This window comes from Mustela lutreola, chromosome 7, assembly GCF_030435805.1.
Source record: "Mustela lutreola isolate mMusLut2 chromosome 7, mMusLut2.pri, whole genome shotgun sequence".
In the NCBI taxonomy this organism is placed as follows: domain Eukaryota; kingdom Metazoa; phylum Chordata; class Mammalia; order Carnivora; family Mustelidae; genus Mustela; species Mustela lutreola.
The window spans coordinates 34,119,712-34,146,194 of NC_081296.1; the positions used below are offsets into that span (position 1 = coordinate 34,119,712).

At 37.6% G+C, this 26,483-nt stretch overlaps 1 protein-coding gene across 3 annotated transcripts in view; it reads right to left on the reverse strand.

Moving 5' to 3' along the window:
• TUBGCP5 (tubulin gamma complex component 5) overlaps positions 1 to 26,483 on the reverse strand; it is a 113,931-nt gene that overhangs the window by 60,643 nt on the left and 26,805 nt on the right. Inside the window, exons 7-9 of one of the 3 annotated variants that reach the window (XM_059180267.1) lie at positions 8,470 to 8,584; positions 7,610 to 7,699; positions 224 to 317 (exon numbers count right to left, since the gene is read on the reverse strand). In XM_059180267.1, the coding sequence (XP_059036250.1) occupies positions 224 to 317; positions 7,610 to 7,699; positions 8,470 to 8,584 (299 nt within the window). Of the gene's footprint in view, positions 1 to 223; positions 318 to 7,609; positions 7,700 to 8,469; positions 8,588 to 26,483 lie in introns of all 3 variants that reach the window. The other 2 variants (XM_059180266.1, XM_059180268.1) reach the window with 2 other exon arrangements.

A 26,483-nucleotide genomic window follows, 5' to 3' on the forward strand; every position in this document is an offset into this window, starting at 1 on the left:
ACAGAATTAAAAAAGAGAAAACACAAAATAAAACTAAATGTAACTATAACAAAAATATTTAGAATTCTCTTAACACTGTAAAGATGCACAATTTAACTCTGCCTTTTGGATCTTCAGTGTATTTCATAATTAATTTTAATATTGCAAAATGTTTTAAAGTTACAGAACAGTTTACATAAATCCTATTACTTAATATTATTTGCAATAAATACAAATAACTTACATGTGTCAAATGAGTTACTACAATACTGTTTCTCACAGTTACCTTCCCATCTGACAACTGAAATATAAAGAGCTTTTTTACCCCCGAAAGTAACCTGAAATGAAATAAAAAAGATGAATGTACTTTAAGTTTACAAAAATATTACAGTAATGCCTAAGAAATTCTTTTCTTATAAATTTTTATTTAAATTCTAGTTAGTTAACATATAGTGTAATATTGGTTTCAGGAGTAGAATTTAGTGATTCATTACTTACATCTAATACACAGCACTCATCATAGCAACTGACTTCCTTATCAGTCCATCCCCCACCCATCTCCTTCAATAACCTTGTTTGTTCTCTATTGTTATGAGGCACTTATGGTTTCCCTCCCCACCTCTCCTCTTTTTTTCACCCTTCCCACACATTCATCTGTTGTTTCCCAAATTCCACATATGAATAAAATCATAAGATACTTGCCTTTCTCTGATTTTATTCACTTAACATAACACACTCTTAGCTCTATTCTTGTGATTGCAAACAATGCTTAAGAAATTTTAATGAAAGATTGAGAACTGGAGGTTGGACAGATCTTCCCATTTTCAAAAATGTCAGTACTCAGAGAGGAATGATGATGGAAGAGTAAGGGACCTCATTTCATCTGGTTCCCTGAATTAAGCTAGATAACTATCAAATCATTCTAAGCATCTAGTAATTCAACCTGAGATATAAGAAAATAATTGCTGGAATTCTGCAAATAGAAAAGTGAACACTTTTTGCAAGGTAGAAGTGTGGAGAAATGAAACTGATGGGATATACTGGAAGACAAATGGCAGGGTAGGGAGCCTCAGAAAGTCAGTTACTGGAAAGTGATATAGTAGCCCCCAAGCACAAAAAAGCAGAACCTTTAGAAATCTGCGTCAGTGACAGACATCCCTGCCTGAAAGGTGCTGCGATGAAAAGGGGCAGAATCCTAGCTAGGACACGATGGGCTCAATATTTCCGGGGTGACAGGAAGAATGGGGGTGCCTGAGCTGGTAGAGTTCCCAAGCACTGGAGCTGCGAAACCAGTTATGGTCAGCGAGTCCCGGGGGAGGGGGGGTCTCAGCTCGGTTCACCATAAACTGCAAACCAATGCCTAATCTGGTGACAGCTCTCCGTTTGGGGGCCCTGCAAAGGACAATGACCCAGCAACCCTCTGCCTTTCCCCAGAAGGATCAGTGTGGGCACACATAGCAGAAGCCTGCAGAATTTGACACATAATGAAATTTTTCAGCTCTAGGGCTGCAGATGGGGGTGTGGCCATTTTTATTTTCATGCTCTAAAGAGGTGAATGGAATGCCATCTGGGAACAAAAGCCACACAGAGAACCAGCTTACACTGAGACCAGCCCCCTGGTAAGGGGGCAGTAAAATTCCACCCAGGCAAAGACACCTGACTATCAGCACAGCAGGACCCTCCCCCAGAGGAGCAGCTGGAAGAACAGGTGAAGAGCAAGTTTATGGATGAAACAGGAATGTAGAACTCCAGTGGTAGGGTAAAATAGTATATAGAATTTAAGTTTTTGTTTGTTTTTTTTTTTTTTAAGATTTTATTCATTTATTTGACAGAGATCACAAGTAGGCAGAGAGACAGGCAGAGAGAGAGAGGAGGAAGCAGGCTCCCCGCTGAGCAGAGAGCCCGATGCGGGGGCTCGATCCCAGGACTCTGAGATCATGACCTGAGCTGAAGGCAGAGGCTTTAACCCACTGAGCCACCCAGGCGCCCCTAGAATTTAAGGTTTTTTTCTCATGATGCATTTATCTTTCAGTTTAATATTTTCCATTTTTTCCCTTTTCAACTAGTTTCTTATTTTACAAACTCTTTGTTTTTAAGCCTTACCTTTCATTTTTTTGCATTTGCTTTTTTGAGATATATTCTTCAGCTTTGGGTTCTGCTCACTGTATTCATTTCTATTTTTCATGTATATAAGTTCTCTCTGTAAGATAATTCTCCTTACAATTTTGGGATCTAGTGTCTTCTAACACACAGACCAAAATACATTCAGGACCAAGTGGATCACCCTCTCTTGTCCACCCTGAGATTATATTCTCTCTTCCTCTGCCCCTTCTCTTTCCTTCTTTTTCTTTTGGTTTTGGTTTCTGACCTCCTGGGAATTGTCTAGTGTGTATTTTACTGGGTTGTGGTTGATATTTTTTATTTTGTTCATTCATTCATTTATTCATTCTTCTCTGGGCAAAATGACTAGAAGGAGGAATTAACAACAAAAGAAAGAACAAGAGGTAATAATACTCTCTACTACAGATCTAATGAAAAAGGCTGTAAGTAAGACAGCAGAGATGGAATTCAGGATAACAATTATGAAGTTACTAGCTAGGCTTGAAAATCGCATGAAAGAAACAAGAGAATCTTAGTGCAGAAATCAAATCTAATCAAGCCAAAATAAAAAATGCTCTAACTGTGATGCAGTCTAAATTGGATGCTCTAACAGCTAGGGTAAATGAAGCAGAAGAAAGAGTAACATAGAAGACAAGCTGACAGAAAGGAAGGAAGCCAAGGAAAAGAGAGGAAAAACAACTAATGGACCATGAGGAGACCATGAGGCAAGGAAAAGAGAGGAAAAACAACTAATGGACCAAGAAATCAGCAATGCCATAAAATGAAATAATATTAGAATTACTGAAGGCCCCATATGTGGCATGTAAGGAATAGCATGGAGGACATTAAGAGAAGGTAGGGAAAAACGAAAGGGGGAATCAGAGGGGGAGATAAACCATGAGACTATGGACTCTGGGAAACAATCTGAGGGTTTCAGAGGAGAGGGTGGTGGAGGGATGGGGTAGCCCGGTGATGGGTATTAAGGAAGGCACATGTTGTAATGAGCACACAAATAATGATTCATGGAACACTACATCAAAAATAAATGAAGTACTGTATAGTGATTAACAAACAAAAAAATAAATGTTTTACTTGATCTTATTAGTTTCTAAGACATTTATAAAGCATGTAAAGAGCTCTTATTATACTATGTAAGCAATTTGTACTCAATAAATGATATTTTAGGGGAAAAAAGCAAAGAACAACAAAAAAGAATTATTGGAGTCCGTGAGGGAAAAGAAAGAAAAAGGAGGACATTAGGAGAATCAAAGGAAAAGTAAACTGGGGTAAATTGGAGGGGTAGACGAACCATGAGAGACTGTGGACTCTGAGAAACAAACAGGGATTTGGAGTCAGTGGCGGGGGGGATAAGTGAGCCTGGTGGTGGGTATTGAGGAGGAAACGTATTGCATAGAGCACTGGATGTGGTGCATAAACAATGAATCTTGAAACACTGAAAAAAATGAAATAAAATTAAAAAGAGGGATAGAAGGTATATTTGAAGAAATCATAGCTGAGAACTTCCCTACTTTGGGGAAGGAAACAGGCATTCAAGTCCAAGGGGTAGTGAGGGCTCCTCCCCAAATCAATAAAAACAGATTAAGACCCCAACATGTAAAGGGAAGCTTGCAAATTTCAGAGATAAAGAGAAAATCCTGAAAGCAGCTCAAGACAAGGGGTTTTTAACATACACTGGTAGGAACATTAGGCTGGCAACAGACCTATCTACAAAGACCTGGCAGGCCAAAAGGGACTGGCATGATGTATTCAGGGTGCTAAATGAGAAAAATATGCAGCCAAAAATACTTTATCCAGGAAGGCTGTCACTCAGAATGGAAAGAGATAAAGAGCTTCCAGGACAGAGAGAAACTGAAAGAACATGGAACCACTAAATCAGCTCCTGTAAGCAAAGAGAGAGCCCCAAAGTAAAAAGACCAGAAAGAAATGGAGATAATCTAAAGAAACAGGGATTTTACAGGTAATACAATGGCACTAAGTTTGTATCTTTCAGCAATTACTCTGAGTGTAAATGGGCTAAATGCTACAATCAAAAGACACAGGGTATCAGATTGGGTAAAAAAGCAAAAACCCATCGATATGCTTTCAACAAGAGACTCATTTTTGACTTAAAGATACCTTCAGATTGAAAATGAGGGGGTACAGAACCATTTATCATTCTAATGGGCATCAAAAGAAAGCTGGGGTAGCAATCCTCATATCAGACAAATTAGACTTTAAAGTAAAAGACTGTAGTATGGGATAAAGAGGTATACTACATCATACTTAAAGGGTCTTTTCAACCCTTTAAGATCTAACAATTATAAATATTTATGCTCCTAACTTGGGAGCAGCTAATAATATAAACGAACTAATAACAAAATTAAAGAAACACATTGATAATAATACAATAATGGAAGGGGACTTTAACACCCCACTCACAGTAATGGACAGATCATCTAAGCAGAGATCAACAATGAAACAAGGGCTTTGAAAGACATAATAGACCAGATGGACTTCACAGAGGTATTTAGAGAATTCCATTCTAAGGTAACAGGAAATGCATTCTTCTCGAGTGCACACGAAACATTCTCCAGAATAGATCATATACAGGATCATAAATCAGGTGTCAACCAATACCAAAAGTTTGGGATTATTCCCTTAATATTTTCAGACCACAATTCCTTAACCTTAAACTCACTCACAAGCAGAAATTTGTGGAACGCACACAACTGGAGGTTAAAGAGCATCCTACTAAGGAATGAATGGGCCAACCAGGAAATTAAAGAACAATGTAAAAAATTCATAAAAATGTACGAAAATGAAAATAACAGTTCAAAACTTCTGGGATATAGCAAATGTGGTCCTAAGAGAACACTGCAATATAAACCTTTCTCACAAAATTAGAAAAATCTCAAATACACAAGCTAACCCTGAACCTAAAGAAGCTGGAAAAAGAACAGCAAATAAAGCCCCAAACAAGCAGGGGAAGAGAAATAATAAAGATTAGAGAAAAAATTAATGAAATAGAAACCAGAAGAACAGTAGAACAGATTAGAAAGAATCTGGTTCTTTGAAAGAATTAATAAGATTGATAAACCCCTAGCTCCTTATCAAAAAGAAAAGAGAAAGGACCCAAATTAATAAAATCATGAATGAGAGAGGAGAGATCATGACCAACACCAAGGATACAGAAACAATATTAGGAACATATTATGAGTAACTATATGCCAACAAATTAAGCAATCTGGAAGAAATGGATGCATTCCTGGAAGCTTATAAACTACCAAGACTGAAACAGAAGAAAAATCCGAACAAACCAATAACCAGCAAGGAAACTGAAGCAGTAATATAAAATGTCCAAAAAAAAAACAAGTGTCCAGGGCCAGATGGCTTCCCAGGGGAATTCTACCAAACATCTATAGAAGAAATTAATACCTATTCGTTTGAAGCTGTCTCAAAAAACAGAAATGGAAGGAAAACTCCTATTCTTGTTCTATGAGGCCGGCATTACTGTGATTCCATAACCAGGCAAAGACCCTATCAAAAAAGAGAATTACAGACCAATGTCCCTGATGAACATGGATGCCAACATACTCACCTAGATACTAGCTTAATTTGTTGGCATACACTTGCTGATAAAAATTTTCTAACAATTTTTTCTGTATCCTTGGTGTTGGTTGTGATCTCTCCCCTCTCACCCATGATTTCATTAATTTGGGTCCTTATCAATCTTATTAACACTCTCAACAAATACCAAAAGTACATTAAAAGGATTATTTCCCACAGCCAAGTGGAATTTATTCCTTGGCTGTAAGGGTGGTTCAACATTCAGGTACTAATCATTGTGATACATTAATAAAAGAAAGGACAAGAGCCATATGATTCAATTGATCAGAGAAAACATTGCATCAGAGAAAGCATTTGACAAAATACAGCACACTTTTTTTTTTCTTAAATTCAGAAATATTTTATTTTGAAAGAAATGAAATAAATGTCACCAAAACCAATGCCACTAACAGCATGCTTTCTTGAATAAAACTCTCTACAGTGTAGGGATAGAAGGAACATACCTCAATATTTTAAATGCCATCTATGAAAAGCCTACAGAGAGTATCATTCTCAATGGGGAAAAACTGAGACCTTTTCCACTAAGGTCAGGAGCATGAGAGGGATGTCCACTCTCACCACTGTTGTTTAACATAGTACTGTAAATTCTAGCCTCAGCAGTCAGACAACAAAAAGTAATAAAAGGCATTCAAACTGGCAAAGAAGTCAAACTCTCTCTCCACAGATGACATGATACCTTATCTCCTCAGGATGTAAAAAACAGAACTACCCTACAACCCTGCAACTGCACTACTGGGTATTTACCCCAAAGTTACAGACGGAGTAAAAAGAAGGGGCACCTACACCCCAATGTTCTGGTAGCAATAGCCAAACTGTGGAAAGAGCCAAGATGTCTCCCGACAGTTGAATGGATAATGGATAAAGGAGATGTGGCTTGTATATACAATGGAATATTACTTGGCCATAAGAAAGGATGAACACATTATTCACATCAACATGAATGAACTGGAGGATATTATGCTAGTGAAATGAGTCAGAGAAAGACAATTATCATGCGGTTTCACTCATATGTGGAGTACAGGAAACATCATAGAGGATCATGGGGTAGGGGAGCGAAAACTGAATGGGAAGTCATCAGAGAGGGAGAACCATAAGAGACTCTTGACTGTAAGAAGCAAACTGAGGGTTGCTGGAAGGAAGGTGAGTGGGAGGATGGGGTGATTTAGTGATGGGCATTAATGAGGGCACGTGATATGATGATCACTGGGTGTTACATGCAGCTGATGAACTGCTGAACAATACACCTGAAACTAAGTATGTACTAGATGTTGGCTAACTGAATTAAAAAAATAAAGCTGCAGAAGTTGCAGAAGTATCGGGGGAAAAAAAAAAAAAAGAAAAAAAGAATGTCAATATTATCCTTTGTGGCTGAGAGCACCAGAATCTGGAAATCTTAATAGTACTAGCACTACATGCTGCATTTCTCATTTTCATTTTTATGTGAACACAATTTAAATTAAAAAAAATTTTTTTTTCTCCACAATGTAAATTCATAGATTCCTGGTTTCCAGGTATAGGACACAGGCTCTCACTGATATACTCTGCCTAGCAAACTAGGAGTCTTTCGTTTACTCAGTCAGACTGAGTAATTAAAAAAAATAATAATGGTGTAACCTAATTAAATAGCATACTACATGATTTAAAACAGAAAAGAAGTAAATATCAAATTCTCACAATCTCTACAATTGACTTTGAAGTTTAGGTTTTCTCAGTCCCACATTTTATGCTTTAGGTGCCCATTAGAAACAGTTTTGGATTAAACCCAATGGCCTATTTCTAGTATGTATGTGAATACTTTATGAATACTTTTCCTTAAAAAATGAATACTTTTCCTTAAAAAAACAAAATTCTGCCTCTTAGTAATAAAGTCTTCTATATTAGTAATTAGCTTAACAGGTCTTACCATAAGGTTTCTCGAATAATCTGTGTCTCAGTAACAAAAACTCTGTCATCTGGAACATATAACAGGTCACTGCTATACAAGTGTTGGTCCCTATTAGCAAACATCAAATGTCAATAAAATGGTTTCTCATGAAGTAAAATGCATTAAGGAATACATGCATTTAGTGGTAATTTAACCAGTAATCAATAAGCAAATAAACATAATAATATGTTTTAAATGCCCTTGCACACTCATTTCTACATGTCAACCGTAATATTCTCAGAGAAGTACTTTCAGAACAATTCCAATTTTTTAAAAAAGATAATATTTATTTATTTCAGAGAGAGAGAAATAGGTAGAGAAAGCATAAACTGGGGGTGGGGGTGGTGAGATGGGGATAGAGGGAGAAGAAGGCTTTCTGCTGAGCAGGGAGCTTGATGTGGGGCTCAATCCCAGCATGCTGGAACCATGACTGGAAGTAAAGGCAGATGCTTAACCAACTGAGCCATCCAGGCAACCCAGAATAATTCCAATTATTATATTCTTTGCTGATTTAGCCAAGTGTTTAAAACTATGTATTGTTTTAGAAAAAGATTAACTGTATTTTTAAGTAGGTGCATTAGATTTTTAAAAAGATCTCAAATAGGTGACCTAATTCATTAGCTACCAAACCATTAGCTTTGAAAGTAACAAATCAAAAAACAGACTATAATTAAATAATAATCTCATTTTAAAAATAAATAGCTGAAAATGTGTTAAATTAGAATTGCTAAAAATTTTTTTAAATTTCAGGGAAGTTTTTTATTTAAATCATAAATCAAAAGCAAATATTAAAATATAAAAGCTTCTTAACACATTAAATGAAAAACTTAGCTTCTTACCAGACAGCAGCTAAATTGGAGTGCAAATGTAAACTATGAGGAAATCTTGAGGATCTGGCTGTCCAGTACTGATGAACCACATGCTGTTCCAGCCAGCTTCGGCAATCAGTCTCATCTACTGGAAAGATATTTAAAGAGTTTAAATTATAAGAATTAACAAAAAAACACTTGAGCAACTATGCCACAATTCTGGATTTATGACCCCATTCAAATAGTCAATTGAGAAAGGCTCTTTTTCTTATCAAACTCAACACCTATGGAACAAATAATACGTTACTAAATGGGCCGAAGACATGAATAGACATGTTTTCAAATAAGACACCCAGATGGCTAATCGACACATGAAAAGATACTCAACATCACCATCATCAGGGAAATACAAATCAAAACCATAATGGAATACCACATTATACCTGTCAGAAAGGGGCAAAATTAACAACAGAAGAAGAAACAACAGGTGTTGGCAAGGATACAGACAAGGGGAATCCTCTTGCACTGTTGGTAGGAATGCAAACTGGTATAGCCACTCTGGAGAACAGTTTGGAGGTTCCTCATAAAGTTAAGAATAGAACCACCCTACGATCTGGCACTTGCACTACTAGGTGTTTACCAGTATATAAAAATACAGATTCAAAGGGGTATATAACACATCCTGACATTTATAGCAGCATTATCAACAATAGCCAAACTATGGAGACAACCCAAATGTTGATCAACTGATGGATAAAGAAGATATGGTATCTATACACATGGAATATTAGCCATAAAAAGGATGAAATCTTGCCATTAGCAGCAGGTGGATGGAACTAGTGTGTATTATGCTAAGAGAAATAAGTCAGAGAAAGACAAATACCATATGATCTCACTCATATGTGGAATTTAAAAAAGAACAGAGATGAGCATATGGGAAGGGGAAACAGAAAAAAAAGGAGGAAAACAAGCCATAAGAGACTCTTAACAACAGAGAATAAACTGAGGGTTGAGGGAAATTGGTGGGGGGTGGGTTAGATGAGAATTAAAAAAGGCACTTGTGATGAGCACTGGGTGTTGTATAAAAGTGATGAATCACTGAATTCTACCCCAGAAATTAATATTGCACTGTATGTTAACTAACAAACTTTAAGTTAAAAAATAAAAAGGCCCTTTATATATAAATATCAAATTATATATAGAAATGCACATACAAAAATGTAATTAAGTATCATTGGCTATAAAGAAAAAAATTACTCAATTTTAAATGACCCCATGAATAAGAAGACATGAAGAGTATATTCAAATAGTTCAATAATCATGAAAGAAATTGAAATGGTAACCAAAGATATTCTCAAGAACTCCCAAACCCTCAGGACTGGTAGTAAGCTTTAAAGAATTATAATCTATTAATATTATAAGGCTAATATAACCTTGCTTCTAAAACCAGATAAAGACAGAAAAATAGTTCATAGAATAAAAATGGAAAATCCTAAATTAAAGAATAGCTAACCCAGGGGCACCAGGGTGCCTCAGTTGGTGCATCACGTGACTCTTGATCTCAGGGTCTTGAATTTGATTGAGCCCCACATTGGACATAGAGCTTATTTTTTTTTTAAATGTAGTAAAAAGTAACAGAATCATTATGTGAATTTAGCTCAGGAATTCAAGGATGATTCACTATCAAAATCTATCTATGTAGGAATAGAACAAAAGAGAAAGATTATATATAGGATTATCTCACAGACAAAGAACATTTGATAAAGTTCAATATTTATGATTAAAGACTCCTAGAAAAAGAGGAATAGAAGGAAATTATCTTAATTTGATAAAGACCACATACCCAGAACCTATACACAAACCCAACACACTTAACAGAGGAATTTCAGGTGCAACTTTCTTAGACTGAGACCCATTCCAGGAAAATGGCTCTGACTGCTGATGCTTCCTCTGCAGACTAAAGGCCTGGCCAGAACAGACACCATTAATGTGTCACAAAGAAAATGCAAGATATAAGAATTTACATAAGACAAAACTGTAGCTGATAATCATCATTTATATTAAAAACCTAATGGGAGAGAAGTCCAAGATGGCAGTGTAGGAAGACTCTGAACTCCCTTCCTCCCACAAACACACCAAATGTATACCTGTATATGGAGCAATTCCTCTTGAAGAACAGGGCTGACTGAACAGCTCCTATACAACAAAAGATGAGGGACCATGGAAAGAGGGGTAGAAGAGACAGAAACACAGTAATGATAGGAATCTGACCTTTGATGCTGTGAAATGCAGTGGGGGTGAAAGTACCGAAGGACCAGTAGAAGAGATGCCCATCCTAGGTCACAGAAAAAAGCTGCAGATTAAAGGACAACTACATTAGAAGTGATGGAAACCTTTTTACTACCCCAGAGTGTCCACCAAACAGCAGAGGAATAGCTAGAACTCTCTCTAGATCAGAGGTGCTGGTGAACACCATTGTTTATGTTCCTTCTCCACCTTGATATTCAGACGGGAGCAGAGTCTGGGTGTTTCAGGTAGCCTGTTGCCTTGGGGAGTCTTGGGCACCCAGTCTACACCAACTCCAGCTGCATACCCAAGGTGGTACCCCTGCCAGTACCTTCCCAGCTTTAGTCTCCCAGTAAGGCTATCCCAGTGTGGTAGGTAATGGAACAACCCTAGCCCGCACTGATTATAGTTCCAACCCTCTTGCCAAAATGGCCCTGATGTGGAGCACCTCAGGGACTCCCTGGTCTGTGCCTGGTCCAGAAGCAGCTTTTCTGAAATGACACCCCCTATGTGGCGCAACCAGGTTTGTGGGTGTCCCTGATGTACAGTGCCCTCATGCCCCTTGCCTGTACCTGCTACAGCTCCAGCCAGCCAGCCTAAGTTGCCAGGCATACACAGTCCATGCAGGGGATATTCCTACACTTGGCCATACCTCCCAGACTGGGAGATGTAACTATTACATCTTATTCATAGAATCAAACACAGAAAGTAAAACAGAATGAGCAGACAAAGAAATATGCTCAAAATGAAAGAACAAGGGCCCCCTGAGTGGCCCAGTCAGTTAAGTGTCCAACTCTTGATTTTGGCTCAGGTCGTGATTTCAGGATCATAAGACTGAGCCCTGCATCAGCCTCCATGCTCAGTGGGGAGTCTGCTTCTCTCCTTCTGCCTCTACCCCTCCTCCTCCTATTCTCTCTCTCTCTAAAATAAATAAGTCTTTAAAAAAGTAAATGAGAGAACAAGACTAAAGAACCAAATGAAACAGAGATACGCAATCTAGCTGATAGAGTTGACAGTAATAATCATAAAGAGCCTCACTGGACTTGAGAGAGGACTGGAGGAACTCAGAACTTCAACAAAGAGGCAGAAAATATAAAAAAGAACCAATCAGAGCTGAAGAATACAATAACTTAAATGAAATATATATTAGAAGGAATCAGCAGCAGATTAGAGGACATATAATAATGGAGCAGCTACCTAGAATACAGAATACTGTAAAGTATCTAAGCTGAACAGCACACAAAAAAAAAAAAATTAAGAAAAAGCCCACCAAGGATAGGTTAAAATACCACTGAAACAATAAGCATACTAACATTAATATTATAGTAATCAGAAGGAGAAGAGAGAGGGAAAGGAGCAAAAAAAAAACACCTTGAAAAAATACTAGTTGAAAACTTTCCTAACCTGGAAAAGGAAATGGACATCCAAGTCCAAGAAGCACAGAGAACCCCAAAAAAGATGAACCCAAGGAGGATCACGCCAAGTCACATAACAAGGAAAAGTCAAAAATTAAAGATTAAGAGAGGCTCTTAAAAGCATTAAGAGAAACACAACTAGTTTTGTATAAGTGGAACCCCATAAGACTATCAGCTGACTTTTCAGCAGAAACCTTACAGATAAGAGAGTGGCATTTATATATATATATATATATATATATATATATATATATATATATAAAGTAAACATATTATGTATATATATATTCATATTCCAAGTGCTGAAAGAAAAAAAACATACAGCCAAGAATACTCTACCGAGCAAGATTATCATTCAGAATTGATGAGAGATATTATCTAAAACAAAAGTTAAGTAGTTCATCATGACTAAACTGGCCTATGAGTAGAAGAAAATTATGAAAGGAAAACAATTTCACTAGCAAACAATAAAGTTGGTAGATCAATCATTTATAAAGCTAGTATGAAAGTTGAAAAGACCAAAGTAGTAAACTACATAAAAATTAGTTAAGGACTCATAAAATAAAAAGATGTAAAATATGACATATATAAAACATTAAGGAGTAAAATTGTGCCTTTCAAATGTGTTCAAACTTAAGCAACCACCAATTTAAGTACAAAATGTTATATACCTAGGATGTTATATATGAACCTCATGGTAACCAAAAACCAAAAAAAGAAAAAAAAAAAAGATATACACACAAAAAAATCCAACTTTCATAAAACTAAAGAAAGACATCAGTCATGAGGGAAGACAGCAAGAGAGGAAAGGAACAGGAAAGAACCACAAGAACAAACAAAACAATTGACAAAATGGCAATATTATTTTGTATATACCTATATACATGTCAGTAATTACTTCAAATGAAAATGGAGTCAATACTCCAATCAAAAAACACAGGATAGGTGGGGCGCCTGGGTGGCTCAGTGGGTTAAGCCGCTGCCTTCAGCTCGGGTCATGATCTCAGGGTCCTGGGATCGAGTCCCTCATCGGGCTCTCTGCTCGGCGGGGAGCCTGCTTCCCTCTCTCTCTCTCTCTGTCTGCCTCTCCATCTACTTGTGATTTCTCTCTGTCAAAAACATTAAAAAAAAAATCTTATTAAAAAAAAAAAAAACACAGGATAGGGACGCCTGGGTAGCTCAGGTCATGATCCCAGCGTCCTGGGGTCGAGTCCCACATCGGGCTCCCTGTTCTGTAGGGAGCCTGTTTCTCCCTCTGCCACTCTGTCTGCCTGTGCTCGCTTGCTCTCTCTCTCTGACAAATAAATTAATAAAATCTTAAAGAGTCTGTTTCTAAAAAAAACAAAAAAAAACAAAAAAACACAGGATAATTGAGTGGATAAAAAACAAGACCCATCTATATGCTGCCTACAAGAGATTCACTTCAGATCCTAAGACATATTCAGACTACCAAAAATGAGAGGATGAAAAAGATATTCATGTAAATGTAAGACAAAGGGCAAAAGACAAAAAGAAAAAAAAAAAAAAAGAAAAGGAAAAAAGCTGGGGCAGCAATATGTACACGAAGGAAAACACTTTTTAAACAGATTCTGTAATAAGAGACAAAGGGCACGATGTAATGATAAAGGGATCAATTGCTAACAAAAGGACTTAACAATTACACATATTTATGCACCTAATATAAAGCAAATATTAACATACATAAAGGGAGAAACTGACAATAATACAATAACAGTAGGAGACTTTAACACCATATTTACATCAATGGACAGATCATTCAGACAAAAAATCAATATGGAAACGGCAGCTTTGAACCACACAACAGATCAGATGAACTTAATAGATGCATGCAGAACATTTCATCCCAAATCAGCAAAATATACTTTCTTCTTGAGGGTACATGGAACATTCTCTAGGACAGATCACATGTCAGGCCACAAAAAAAGTCTCAATAAATTTAAGATGGAAATCATATCAAGTATCTTTTCTGAGCACAATGGTATGAAACCAGAAATTAATTATAAGAAAACTGGAAAAACACCCCGCACACATATGCAGGCTAAACAACATGTAGTTATACAAGCAATGGATCAATGAAGAGATCAAGGAGAAAATTAAAAAATACATGCAGACAAAGAAAATGGAAACATAAAAGTTCAAAATCTGTGGGATGTCATAAAAGTAGTTCTCTGAGGGAAGTTTATAATGGTACAGGCTTTGCTAAAGAAAAAAGGGAAATCTCAAATAAGCAATTGAACCTTATATTTAAAGAACTAAAAACAAAACAAAACAAAAACCCAAGAACAAATATAACCCAGTTAGTAGCACTAATAAAAATCACAACAGAAATAAGTGAAATAGAGACTAAAAAAACAACAGAAAAGATTAATGAAATTAGAAGCTGGTTTTTGAAAAGATAAACCGATAAACCTTCAGCCAGAATCCTCAAAAAAAAAAAAAAAAGTGAAGAAACAATTTAAATTAATAAAATCAGAAATGAAAGAGAAGTTACAATCAAAACACAACTACAAAGGATTATAAGAGACTACTAAGAAAAATTATATGCCAGGCACCTTGGTGGCTCAGATGGTTAAGTGTCTGCCTTCGGCTCAGGTCATGATCCTGGGGTCCTGGGATCAAGTCCTGCATCAGGTTCCCTGCTCAGTGAAGAGCCTGCTTCTCCCTCTGCCTCTCTCTTTCTCTCATGAATAAATAAATAAAATTCTTAAAAAAAAAAGCCAACTATATGCCAACCAACTGGACAACCTAGAAGAAATGAATAAATTCCTAGAAATATACAATTTTCCAACACTGAATAAGGAAGAAATAGAAAATCTGGATGGACTAATTACTAGTAACAAAATTAAATCAGTAATACAAAAACTCCCAATAAATAGAGGTATAGTACCAGATAACTTCTAGATAACTAGGTAACTAATTACCAGGTAATTTTACCAAACATTTAAAGAATAGTGAATAATTATTCTTCTCAAACTATTTCAAAATAGAAAAAAAAAATTGAAACCAAATACATTCCATGAGGCCAGTATTACCCTGATACCAAAACCAGATAAAGACACTACAAAGCAAAATTACAGGCCAACATCCCTGATGAACACAAATGCAAAAATCCTCATCAAAATACTAGCAAGGTAAATTCAACATACATTAAGAGGATCACCCACCACCATCAAGTAGATTTTTTCCCAGAAATTCAGGCATGGATACATATTTGCAAATCAATCCACATGATACACATTAACAAAATGAAGGATAAAACTCATATGATCATCTCAGTGGAAGCAGAAAAAGCATGTGACAAAATTCAACATCCATTCATAATAAAAATTCTCAATCAAGTAGTTTAGAGAGAACATACCTCAACATAATAAAAGGCTGGATATAAAAAAAACCCCACAAGTAACATCAGCTGAAGTAACATCTCCAAAGACGACATCCAGATGGCCAACAGACACATGAAAAAGTGTTCCTTATCACTCGGCATTAGGGAAATACAAATTAAAACCACAATGAGTTATCACCTCACACCAGTCAGAATGGCTAAAATTAACAAGTCACGAAATGACAGATGCTGGCGAGGATGTGGAGAAAGGGGAACCCTCCTACACTGTTGGTGGGAATGCACGCTGGGGCAACCACTCTGGAAAACAGCATGGAGGTTCCTCAAAATGTTGAAAATAGAACTACCCTATGACCCAGCAATTGCACTACTTGGTATTTACCCTAAAGATACAAATGTAGTGATCCGAAGGGGCACGTGCACCCGAATGTTTATAGCAGTAATGTCCACAATAGCCAAACTATGGAAAGAACCTGGATGTCCATCAACAGATGAATGGATCAAGAAGATGTGTTATATATACACAATGGAATACTATGCAGCCATCAAAAGAAATGAAATCTTGCCATTTCCTCTTGCCATTTCCTGAAAGCGTTTCCTCTAAAATAAGGAACAAGACTTGCCCCTTTTATTCAACATAATACTGGAAGTCCTAGCCATAGCAACCAGAAGAGAGAGAGCTAAAAGTCATCCAAATTGGTGAGGAAGAAGTAAAATTGTCACTATTTGCAGATATGATACCATATATTGAAAACCCTGAAGGCTCCACCAAAAGAAAACTATTAGAACTAATAAATGAAGAGGCAAGATGTTGACAGAGTAGGGGACCTTGTTTCATCTAATCCCTCAAATTTAGCTGGGTATCTATCAAACCATTCTGAACACATATAAATTCAACCTGAGATATATATTTATCTGAATCTGTACAAGCAGAGAAACCACTTTTTGCATGGTAGGAGGTATAGAACCTTGAATTTTTTGGAGGAAATGGAAGATAAACAGCGGGGATGGAGCCTCCATAAACTGGGTCACCAGAAAATGATAAAACACGAGAGCACAACATCAGGACCCTTAGAAATCTGCTCCAGTGATATCCCTTTCTGAAAAGGGCACAGGGTATGAAGAACAGGGCAGAATTCTAAGTGGATCACTGTGGTCTCGGGATCCCAGGAGACTCAGAAAGAATGGGGTGCCTGAACTGATAGAGTGTCCAAGCAGTGGAGCAGGGAGACTGGTTATGGTCAGTGAGCCCAGAAGGGACTCTTAGTCTGGTCACCATAAACTGTGAGCCGGGTTTGTAGGGAGACCACTCTCTGCCTGAGCACCCTGAAAAGGACTAGAAGGTTCAGGCTGTTTAATATCCTAAGGGAGATATGAAATGGCTTGCACCCACAATAGGGCAACAGGTTGGTGTGGCCCCAAAAGGACACTGGGGCAGCACCCAACCATGACCTGGGAGCTGCGGAAGAGAGCTGCATGTACAAGCCCACAGCTGCTTGCAACTGCAAAGGTACAAAGCACACAGACATTCATGGTTCCCTGGAATTCCCCCCGGGAGAGATGCAGCGGTGTGAATAGCGCGAGTCTATGGAGACAGTTACACACAGATGTGGAAACTGTTTGACCTGGAGGTTTTATCGTAAGAAAGGAGATGGAAACCCTGCAGCTCTGGGCCAGACACTCCTTCATGACCATATTTTCTCTGACTCTCTAAAGATGAGTGGAAAGCTGCCAGGGCACAGAAGCCACACAGACAGCCCATCCCCTTGACAAGGGGTGGGGCAACTCCATCCAGGCAAAGACACAGAGCAGCTGAGCAGCAGGCCCCTCCCCCAAAAGATACACTGGAAGAACAGATGAATGACAAGCTTATTTCCCACAGGACTGTAAAACTCCGGTGCCATGAGAAAATAATATATTGAGCTTCGAGTATTCCCTCATGACTCATTTGTACTTGAGGCTAGATTTTACATTTTTTTAAGTTTTTCTTTTTAGTTCCCTCCCCCCACTTTTTTACCCTCTTCTGGTTTCATATAGATTATTTCCCAACTTATGTTTTTAAGTACTTTTTAACTCCCCCCACCACATCTATGTTTTATAGATTTATTCCACATGCAAGTCCACTCTATTCAATTTTATCTTGATATATATATATATATATATATATATATATTCTAATTTCTTTGCAATTTTGGGATACAGTGTCTTCTAGCACAGAGACCAAAAATTAATCAAGAACAGGCAGATCACTCTGCTTTGTCCCCCCAAGAGATTATAGTTTCCAGTTTCCTCCCTCCTTTTTTTTGTTTTGTTTTGTTTTGGATCATCTTGGTTATGAGGCTCTGTGATAGTTTCTGACCACTTTGAATTTTTTTCTAGGGTGCATTTTGTTTGGGTCATGGTTGATATTTTGGACGCTGTTCATTCACTCAACCATCCCCTCAACAGAATGACAGGGAGGAGGAACTCTCAACAAAGAAAAGAACCAGAGACAATGTTCTCTGCCACAGAGCTAATGGATATGGATATAAGCACGATGTCAGAGACAGAATTCAGGATAGTAATTATAAAGCTAATAGCTAGGCTTGAAAAAAGCACACATGACAATACAGACTCTCTAAGGGCAGAAATGAGATTTAATCAAGGCAAACTTAAAAATGCTATGAATGAGATGTAGTCTAAGCCAGATACTCTAATGGATATGGTAAGTAGGGCAGAAGAGAGAATAAGGGATCTAGAAGAAAAACTGATGGAAAGGAAGGAAATTGAAGAAAAGAGAGAAAAACAACTCATAGCACCTGAAGAGAAACTTAAGAGAATTTAATGATACATTGAGAAGAACCAATATCAAGGTCATTGGGATCCAAGAGCGGGTGGAGAGGGCTAGGTCTATTTGAGCTGATTACATCTGAGAACGTCCCTACTCTGGGGAAGGAAACAAGGGTTCACATCCAAGAGGCAGAAAGGACCCCTGCCAAAATCAATAAAAATAGATCAACACCCTGATATATGTTAGTGAAGCTTGCAAATCTTAGAGCCAGGGAAACTATCCTGAGAGCAGCTAGGGGGAAGAGATTTCTCACATATGGAGGGAGGACATCAGAATAACATCAGACCTATCCACAAAAACCTGGCAGGCCAGAAAGGACTGGCAACATATATACAGGGTATTAAATGAGAAGAAATAGCAGCCAAGGATACTTTATTCAACAAGGGTATCATTTAGAATGGAAGGAGAGATAAAGAGTTTCCCCAAAAGAAAGAAACTGGAAGAATATAGGACCATCAAGACAGCCCCACAAGAAATATTAAGGGCAATACTATAAGCAAAGAGAGACAACAAAAGTAATATAAACCAGACAACAAAAGTAATATAGACCAGAAAGTGTCAGAGACAATCTACAAAACAGGTACTTTACAGGCAATACAATAGCACTAAATAAATATCCAACAGTTAGTCTAAATTGAAAATGGACTGAATGCTCCAATAATAATAATAAACCTGCCCCAGATATCAGACTGGATAAAAGGCAGGACCCATCAATATGTGTCTATAAGAGACACATTTTGAACCTAAAGACACCTCTAGATTGAAAGTGAGAGGATGCAGAACCATTTACCATGCTAATGGACCTCAAAAGAAAGCTGGGATAATAATCCTCCTATCAGACAAATAAGATTTCAAACTAAAGACTGTAGTAAGAGAGTAGAGGGCCACTGTGTCCTACTTAAAGGGTCTATCCAACAAGATGATCTAATTATTGTAAGTATCTATGCCCCCAACGTGGGAGCAGCCAATTATATAAACCAATTAATAACCAAAGAAAAGAAACATATTGATAATAATACATTAATACTAGGGGACTTCAACATCCCACTCACAGCAATGGACAGATCGTTCAAGCAGATCAATAAAGAAACAAGAACTTTGAAAGAGACATTGGACAAGATGGGACTTCACACACACATACAGAACATTCCATCCTAAAACAACAGAATATACATTTTTCTAAAGTGCACAGGGAAATTTCTCCAGAACAGACCACATACTGGGTCACAAATCAGGTCTCAACTGATACCAAAAGGCAAAAAACTGAGATTATTCCCTGCATATTTTCAAACCACGGTGCTTTGAAACTGGAACTCAAGAAGAAATTTAGAAGGAACGCAAACACCTGGAGCCTAAAGACCATCCTACTAAAGAACAAAAAGGTCGCCCAGAACTTAAAGAAGAACTTAAGCAATTCATTGAAACTAATGAGAATGAAAACTTATTGGTTCAAAACCTGTGGGATACTGCAAAAGTGATCCTAAGAGGAAAGTACATAGCTGTCCAAACCTCTTTCAAAAAGTTAGAAAAATCCCAAGTGCACAGCTAACCTTATACCTAAAGGACTTAGGGAAAGAACAGCAAATAAAGCCTAAACCAAGTAGGAGAAGAGAAATAATAATGATTAAAGCAGAAATCAATATAACAGAAGCCAGAAAAACAGAAAAGATCAACAAAACTAGAAACTGGTTCTTTGAAAGTGTTAATAAGATTGATAAACCTCTGGCTAGACTTAGCCTAAAGAAAAGAGAAAGGACCCAAATTAATAAAATCATGAATGAGAGGGGAGAGATCATGACCAACACCAAGGATACAGAAACAATATTAGGAACATATTATGAGTAACTATATGCCAACAAATTAAGCAATCTGGAAGAAATGGATGCATTCCTGGAAGCTTATAAACTACCAAGACTGAAACAGAAGAAAAATCCAAACAAACCAATAACCAGCAAGGAAACTGAAGCAGTAATATAAAATGTCCAAAAAAAAAAACCAAGTGTCCAGCGCCAGATGGCTTCCCAGGGGAATTCTACCAAACATTTATAGAAGAAATTAATACCTATTCATTTGAAGCTGTCTCAAAAAACAGAAATGGAAGGAAAACTCCTATACTTGTTCTATGAGGCCGGCATTACTGTGATTCCATAACCAGGCAAAGACCCTCAAAAAAAGAGAATTACAGACCAATGTCCCTGATGAACATGGATGCCAACATACTCACCAAGATACTAGCTTAATTTGTTGGCATACACTTGCTGATAAAAATTTTCCAACAATTTTTTCTGTATCCTTGGTGTTGGTTGTGATCTCTCCCCTCTCACCCATGATTTCATTAATTTGGGTCCTTTCTCTTTTCTTTTGGATAAGTCTGGCCAGAGGCTTATCAATCTTATTAACACTCTCAACAAATACCAAAAGTACATTAAAAGGATTATTCCCCACAGCCAAGTGGAATTGGCTGTAAGGGTGGTTCAACATTCAGGTATTAATCAATGTGATACATTAATAAAAGAAAGGACAAGAGCCATATGATTCAATTGATCAGAGAAAACATTGCATCAGAGAAAGCATTTGACAAAATACAGCATGCTTTCTTGAATAAAACTCTCCACAGTATAGGGATAGAAGGAACATACCTCAATATTTTAAATGCCATCTATGAAAAGCCTACAGAGAGTATCATTCTCAATGGGGAAAAACTGAGACCTTTTCCTCTAAGGTCAGGAACATGACAGGGATGTCTCACATGAGACATCACATGAACAGACACCTCTCCAAAGAAGACATACAAAAGGCCAACAGACACATGAAAAAATGTTCCACATCACTTGGCATATACAAATCAAAACCACAATGAGATACCACTTTACACCACTCAAAATGGCAAAAATTCACAAGGCAGGAAACAGCAAATGTTGTGAGGATATGGAAAAAGGGGAACCCTCTTACACTGTTGGTGGGAATGCAAGCTGGTACAACTACTCTGGAAAACACTATGCGTTTTCCTCAAAAAGTAAAAAAATAGAGCTACCCTTGGGGCACCTGGGTGGCTCAGTGGGTTAAGCACCTCTGCCTTTAGCTCAGATCATCATATCAGGGTCCTGGGATTGAGCCCCGCAACGGACTCTCTGCTCAGCAGGGAGCCCGATTCCTCCTCTCTCTCTCTGCCTGCCTCTATGCCTACTTGTGATCTCTCTGTCAAATAAATAAATAAAATCTTAAAAAAAAAAATAGAGCTACCCTCGACCCAGCAATTGCACTATTAGGTATTTACCCCAAGGATACAGATGTAGTGAAAAGGAGGAGCACGTGTACCCCAATGCTCATAGCAGCAATGTCCACAATAGCCCAACTGTAGAAGGAGCCAAGATGTTCTTCAACGGATGAATAGATAAGAAGATATGGCTCATATATACAATGTAATATTACTCAGCCATCAAAAGGATGAACAGCTACCATTTACACTGACATGGCTGGAACTAGAGGGTATAATGCTAAATGAAATTAGTCAGAGAATGACAATTATCATTTAGTTTCACTCACATGGGGAACATAAAGACTAATGCAGAGAACAACAGGGGCTGGGGGGAACTAAATGGGAAGAAATAAGAATAAAATACCATTTGAGACTCTAGACACTAGGAAACAAACTCAGGGTTGCAGAAAGGAAGGCCAGTGGGGGGATGTGGTAACTTGGTGATGGGCAGTAAGGAGGCCACGTGATGTGATCAGCATTGGGTGTTACACTGAACTGATGAGACATCGAACAATGACATGCTATACCTTGGCTATTTGAATTTAAACAACAACAACAACAACCAAAAAAAAAAAGGATTAAAGAAAAAGAACTAATAAATGAATTCATTAACATTTCAGGAGACAGAATTAATGTAAAGAAAACTATTGTGTTTTATAGAGAAAAAATTTAAGAAAACAATCCCATTTAAAATTGCATCAAAAATAATAAAATACTTAGGAATAAAACTAAGCAATGAGGTAAAAGACCTGTATTCTAAAAACTATAAAATACTGATAAAAGGATCTGAAGATGACACAAAGAAATAGAAACATACCCTGCTCATGTATTGGAAGAACACTATGTTGTTTCTTTAAAATTTCATTTATTTATTTGTTAGAAAGAGAACACAAGCAGGGGGGATGGCAGGCAGGCAGCAGGAGAAGCAGGCTCACTGAGAAGTAAGGATCCCGATGCAGGACTCCCATGACCCTGCTATCTAGACCTGAGCAAAAGGCAGATGCTTAGCTGACTGAGCCAGGCATTCCTGGAAGAATATTGCTAAAATGCCCAATTACCCAAAGAAGTCTACTGAGTCAATGAAATCCCTATCAAAATACCAAGAGTGCAATGGCAGGGTCATAGGGAAGTTCTATTTTTAATTTCTTGGGGAATCTCCACACTGTGCTCCAAAGAGGCTGCACCAACTTGCATTCCCACCAACAGTGGAAGAGGAACCCTCTTGTTCCCCTTTCTCCACATCCCCTCCAACACATGTTGTTTCCTGTCTTGTTAATTTTGGCCATTCTAACTGGTGTAAGGTGATATCTCAATGTGGTTTTAATTTGAATCTCCCTGAGGGCTAGTGATGATGAACATTTTTTCATGTGTCTGATAGCCATTTGTATGTCTTGATTGCATAAGTGTCTGTCCATATCTTCTGCCCATTTTTTGATATGATTGTCTGTTTTGTGTGTGTGGAGTTTAAGGAGTTCATTATAGATCCTGGATATCAACCTTTTGTCTGTACTGTCATTTGCAAATATCTTCTCCCATTCCGTGGGTTGCCTCTTTGTTTCCTTGGCTGTGCAGAAGCTTTTGATTTTGATGAAGTCCCAAAAGTTTACTTTCGCTTTTGTTTCCTTTGCCTTTGGAGACATATCTTGAAAGAAGTTGCTGTGGCTGATATCGAAGAGATTACTGCCTATGTTCTCCTCTAGGATTCTGATGGATTCCTGTCTCACATGGAGGTCTTTTATCCATTTTGGGTTTATCTTTTGTGTACGGTGTAAGAGAATGGTCGAGTTTCATTCTTCTACATATAGCTGCCCAGTTTTCCCAGTACCATTTATTGAAGAGACTGTCTTTTTTCCACTGTATATTTTTTCCTGTTTTGTCGAAGATTATTTGACCATAGAGTTGAGGGTCCATATCTGGGTTCTCTGCTCTGTTCCACTGGTCTATGTGTCTGTTTTTATGCCAGTACCATGCTGTCTTGGTGATCACAGCTTTGTAGTAAAGCTTGAAATCAGGTAATGTGATGCCCCCCGTTTTATTTTTGTTTTTCAACATTTCCTTAGAGATTCAGGGTCTCTTCTGATTCCATACAAATTTTTGGATTATTTGCTCCAGCTCTTTGAAGAATACCGGTGGAATTTTGATCGGAATAGCATCAAAAGTATAGATTGCTCTAGGCAGTATAGACATTTTAACAATGTTTATTTTTCTGATCCAAGAGCATGGAATGGTCTTCCATCTTTTTGTGTCTTCTTCAATTTCCTTCATGAGTGTTCTGTAGTTCCTCGAGTACAGATCCTTTACCTCTTTGGTTAGGTTTATTCCCAGGTATCTTATGGTTCTTGGTGCTATAGTAAATGGAATCAATTCTCTAATTTCCTTTTCTGTATTTTCATTGTTAGTGTATAAGAAAGCCACTGATTTCTGCACATTGACTTTGTATCCTGCCATGTTGCTGAATTGCTGTAGGAGTTCTAGTATTTTGGGGGTGGAGTCTTTTGGGTTTTCCATATAAAGAATCATGTCATCTGCGAAGAGAGAGAGTTTGACTTCTTCATTGCCAATTTGGATACCTTTTATTTCTCTTTGTTGTCTGATTGCTGTTGCTAGGACTTCTGATACTATGTTGAACAAGAGTTGTGAGAGTGGGCATCCTTGTCGTGTTCCTGATCTCAACGGGAAGGACGCAAGATTTTTCCCATTGAGGATGACATTTGCTGTGGGTCTTTCATAGATAGATTTTATGAAGTTCAAGAATGTTCCCTCTATCCCTATACTTTGAAGCATTTTAATCAGTAATGGATGCTGGATATTGTCAAATGCTTTTTCTGCATCAATTGAGAGGACCATCACATTGAGATCTTTTATCCATTTTGAGTTTATCTTTGTGTACGGTGTAAGAGAATGGTCCACTTTCATTCTTCTACATATAGCTGCCCAGTTTTCCCAGCAGCATTTATTGAAGAGACTGTCTTTTTTCCACTGCGTATTTTTTCCTGTTTTGTCAAAGATTATTTGACCATAGAGTTGAGGGTCCATAACTGGGCTCTTTACTCTGTTCCACAAACTCATTAAACTCTTTAAAATATCACTTTGCATATTGTTGGCTTTCTGTGAAACTGAATTTTGGTGCAAATAATATTTAAATATTACCAAATAACAGAGACTTTATTTTTCTAACTTAAAATTAATTAAATAAAATATAGTGTGTTCTTAGTTTCAGATGTAGAATTTAGTGATTCAAGAGTTGCATATAATACCCAATGCTTATTACATCAAGTGCCCTCCCTAATGCCCATCACTCAGTTACACCATTCCTCCAATCACCGCCCCCGCCAGTAACCCTTTTTGTTTCCTATAGTTGAAGAGCCTCTTATGGTTTGTTTCTCTCTATGATTTCCTTTTATTTTATTTTTCAATAAGAGGTTACTTTAAGATACTTAAAACTGGTTAACTTTAAGATACTTCTACAAACAGTAAAATCTATATGAGTCCAAAACTTAATATACAGGCATTAAATACGAATCAGTATTAAGAAGAGTTCAGCCAAAAATAGTAAAAAGCTATTAACATATCAAAATACTCATTTTGAGAACCACACTATTTTCAAATATAACTAAAATCATTTAGTTAAATGATCTAATAGTTCTGGGATCTCAAGTAGCATTCTAATTCATAAACATCTATCTCAATGTTTTCCAAAGTGTGATCTATGACAGATTTCAGAATCACCTGGAATGTTAGTTTAACATACAGATACCTCAAGCTGAACCTACTAAACATCAGACCCCCTAGGTGCCCCAAATACAGTGTTTTATAAGTTTCTCCAGGTGGCTTCTTATGCGTAATAAAATTTTAGAAATAATTACTTTCAAGACCACAAATATAAATTCTCCTAAGTTGTCTTGACTCTAGTCAACTTTTCCTGCCTCTCAGATAAAGGTGTTCCATCCTTTAGGTTCTCTAAATCATTACACTTTACTTATAGCACTTACCACACTGAATCACAATTTACCTGTTAACAATATAGTTTTCCACACTAGACTGTGAGTTCTTCATAGGAAGTAATCATGCTTTTTGTTTTTGTACCTTTAGCCCAACAATCTGGATGAACAGGAAGAGCTCAATGAATCTGGTTAAATGAATAGATGAATACATGAAAATTCACAGTTCTAAAAAGAACATGTGACTTTCACTTGTCCTTAGGATGAAAAAACTTACCATTTCCAACCCCAAATGGTATAAAATTAGCATAATATTAATCTTCCCAATAATCAGTTAAAATTTGGGAGGGGGTAGTGAGGAAAACAGATGTTTAAAAATTCTAGATACACCTTTAAAACTTCAGCTTTCTTAAGTTCTCAAAAAAGAAAAAAAAAAGAGAGAGAAAAGCCCCATGGAACCAACAAACTGTAATTAATAAGTTTAGTAAGAATGCTGGATATAGGGGGACAAGATGGCGGGGGAGTAGGATGAGGTGCCTTTTCAGCCGGTACCCCAAAGTGAGCTGATTATCTACCAAAGAACTCCATTCACCCATGAAATCAGCCTGAGATCAGAATTATACACGTCTGGATCTCTACAGGGGCAGAAGACGCCAGAGGGCAGGTAAAGCGGAGTGGGAAGGCAGACTGATATCAGAAGATAAACAAAAGGGGGAGGGAGCCACCAGAAGCGTCCAGTTGGAAAGTAATACCCCAATACGAGCAAGAGTGCCCTGCGTCTGGGACCAGCATTAACTTGGAGATTGGTTGAAAGCACTCCAAAAGAGCAAAGGATCGCGGGGGGAAATTGTGGGAATCGGGGCGGCTAGGGACAGTCCCCGGTCCCAGGACAGCCTCCGGTCCCAGGACAGCCTCCCTGGCGCTGAGGCAGAGAGAGTGCGGCGGAGAAACC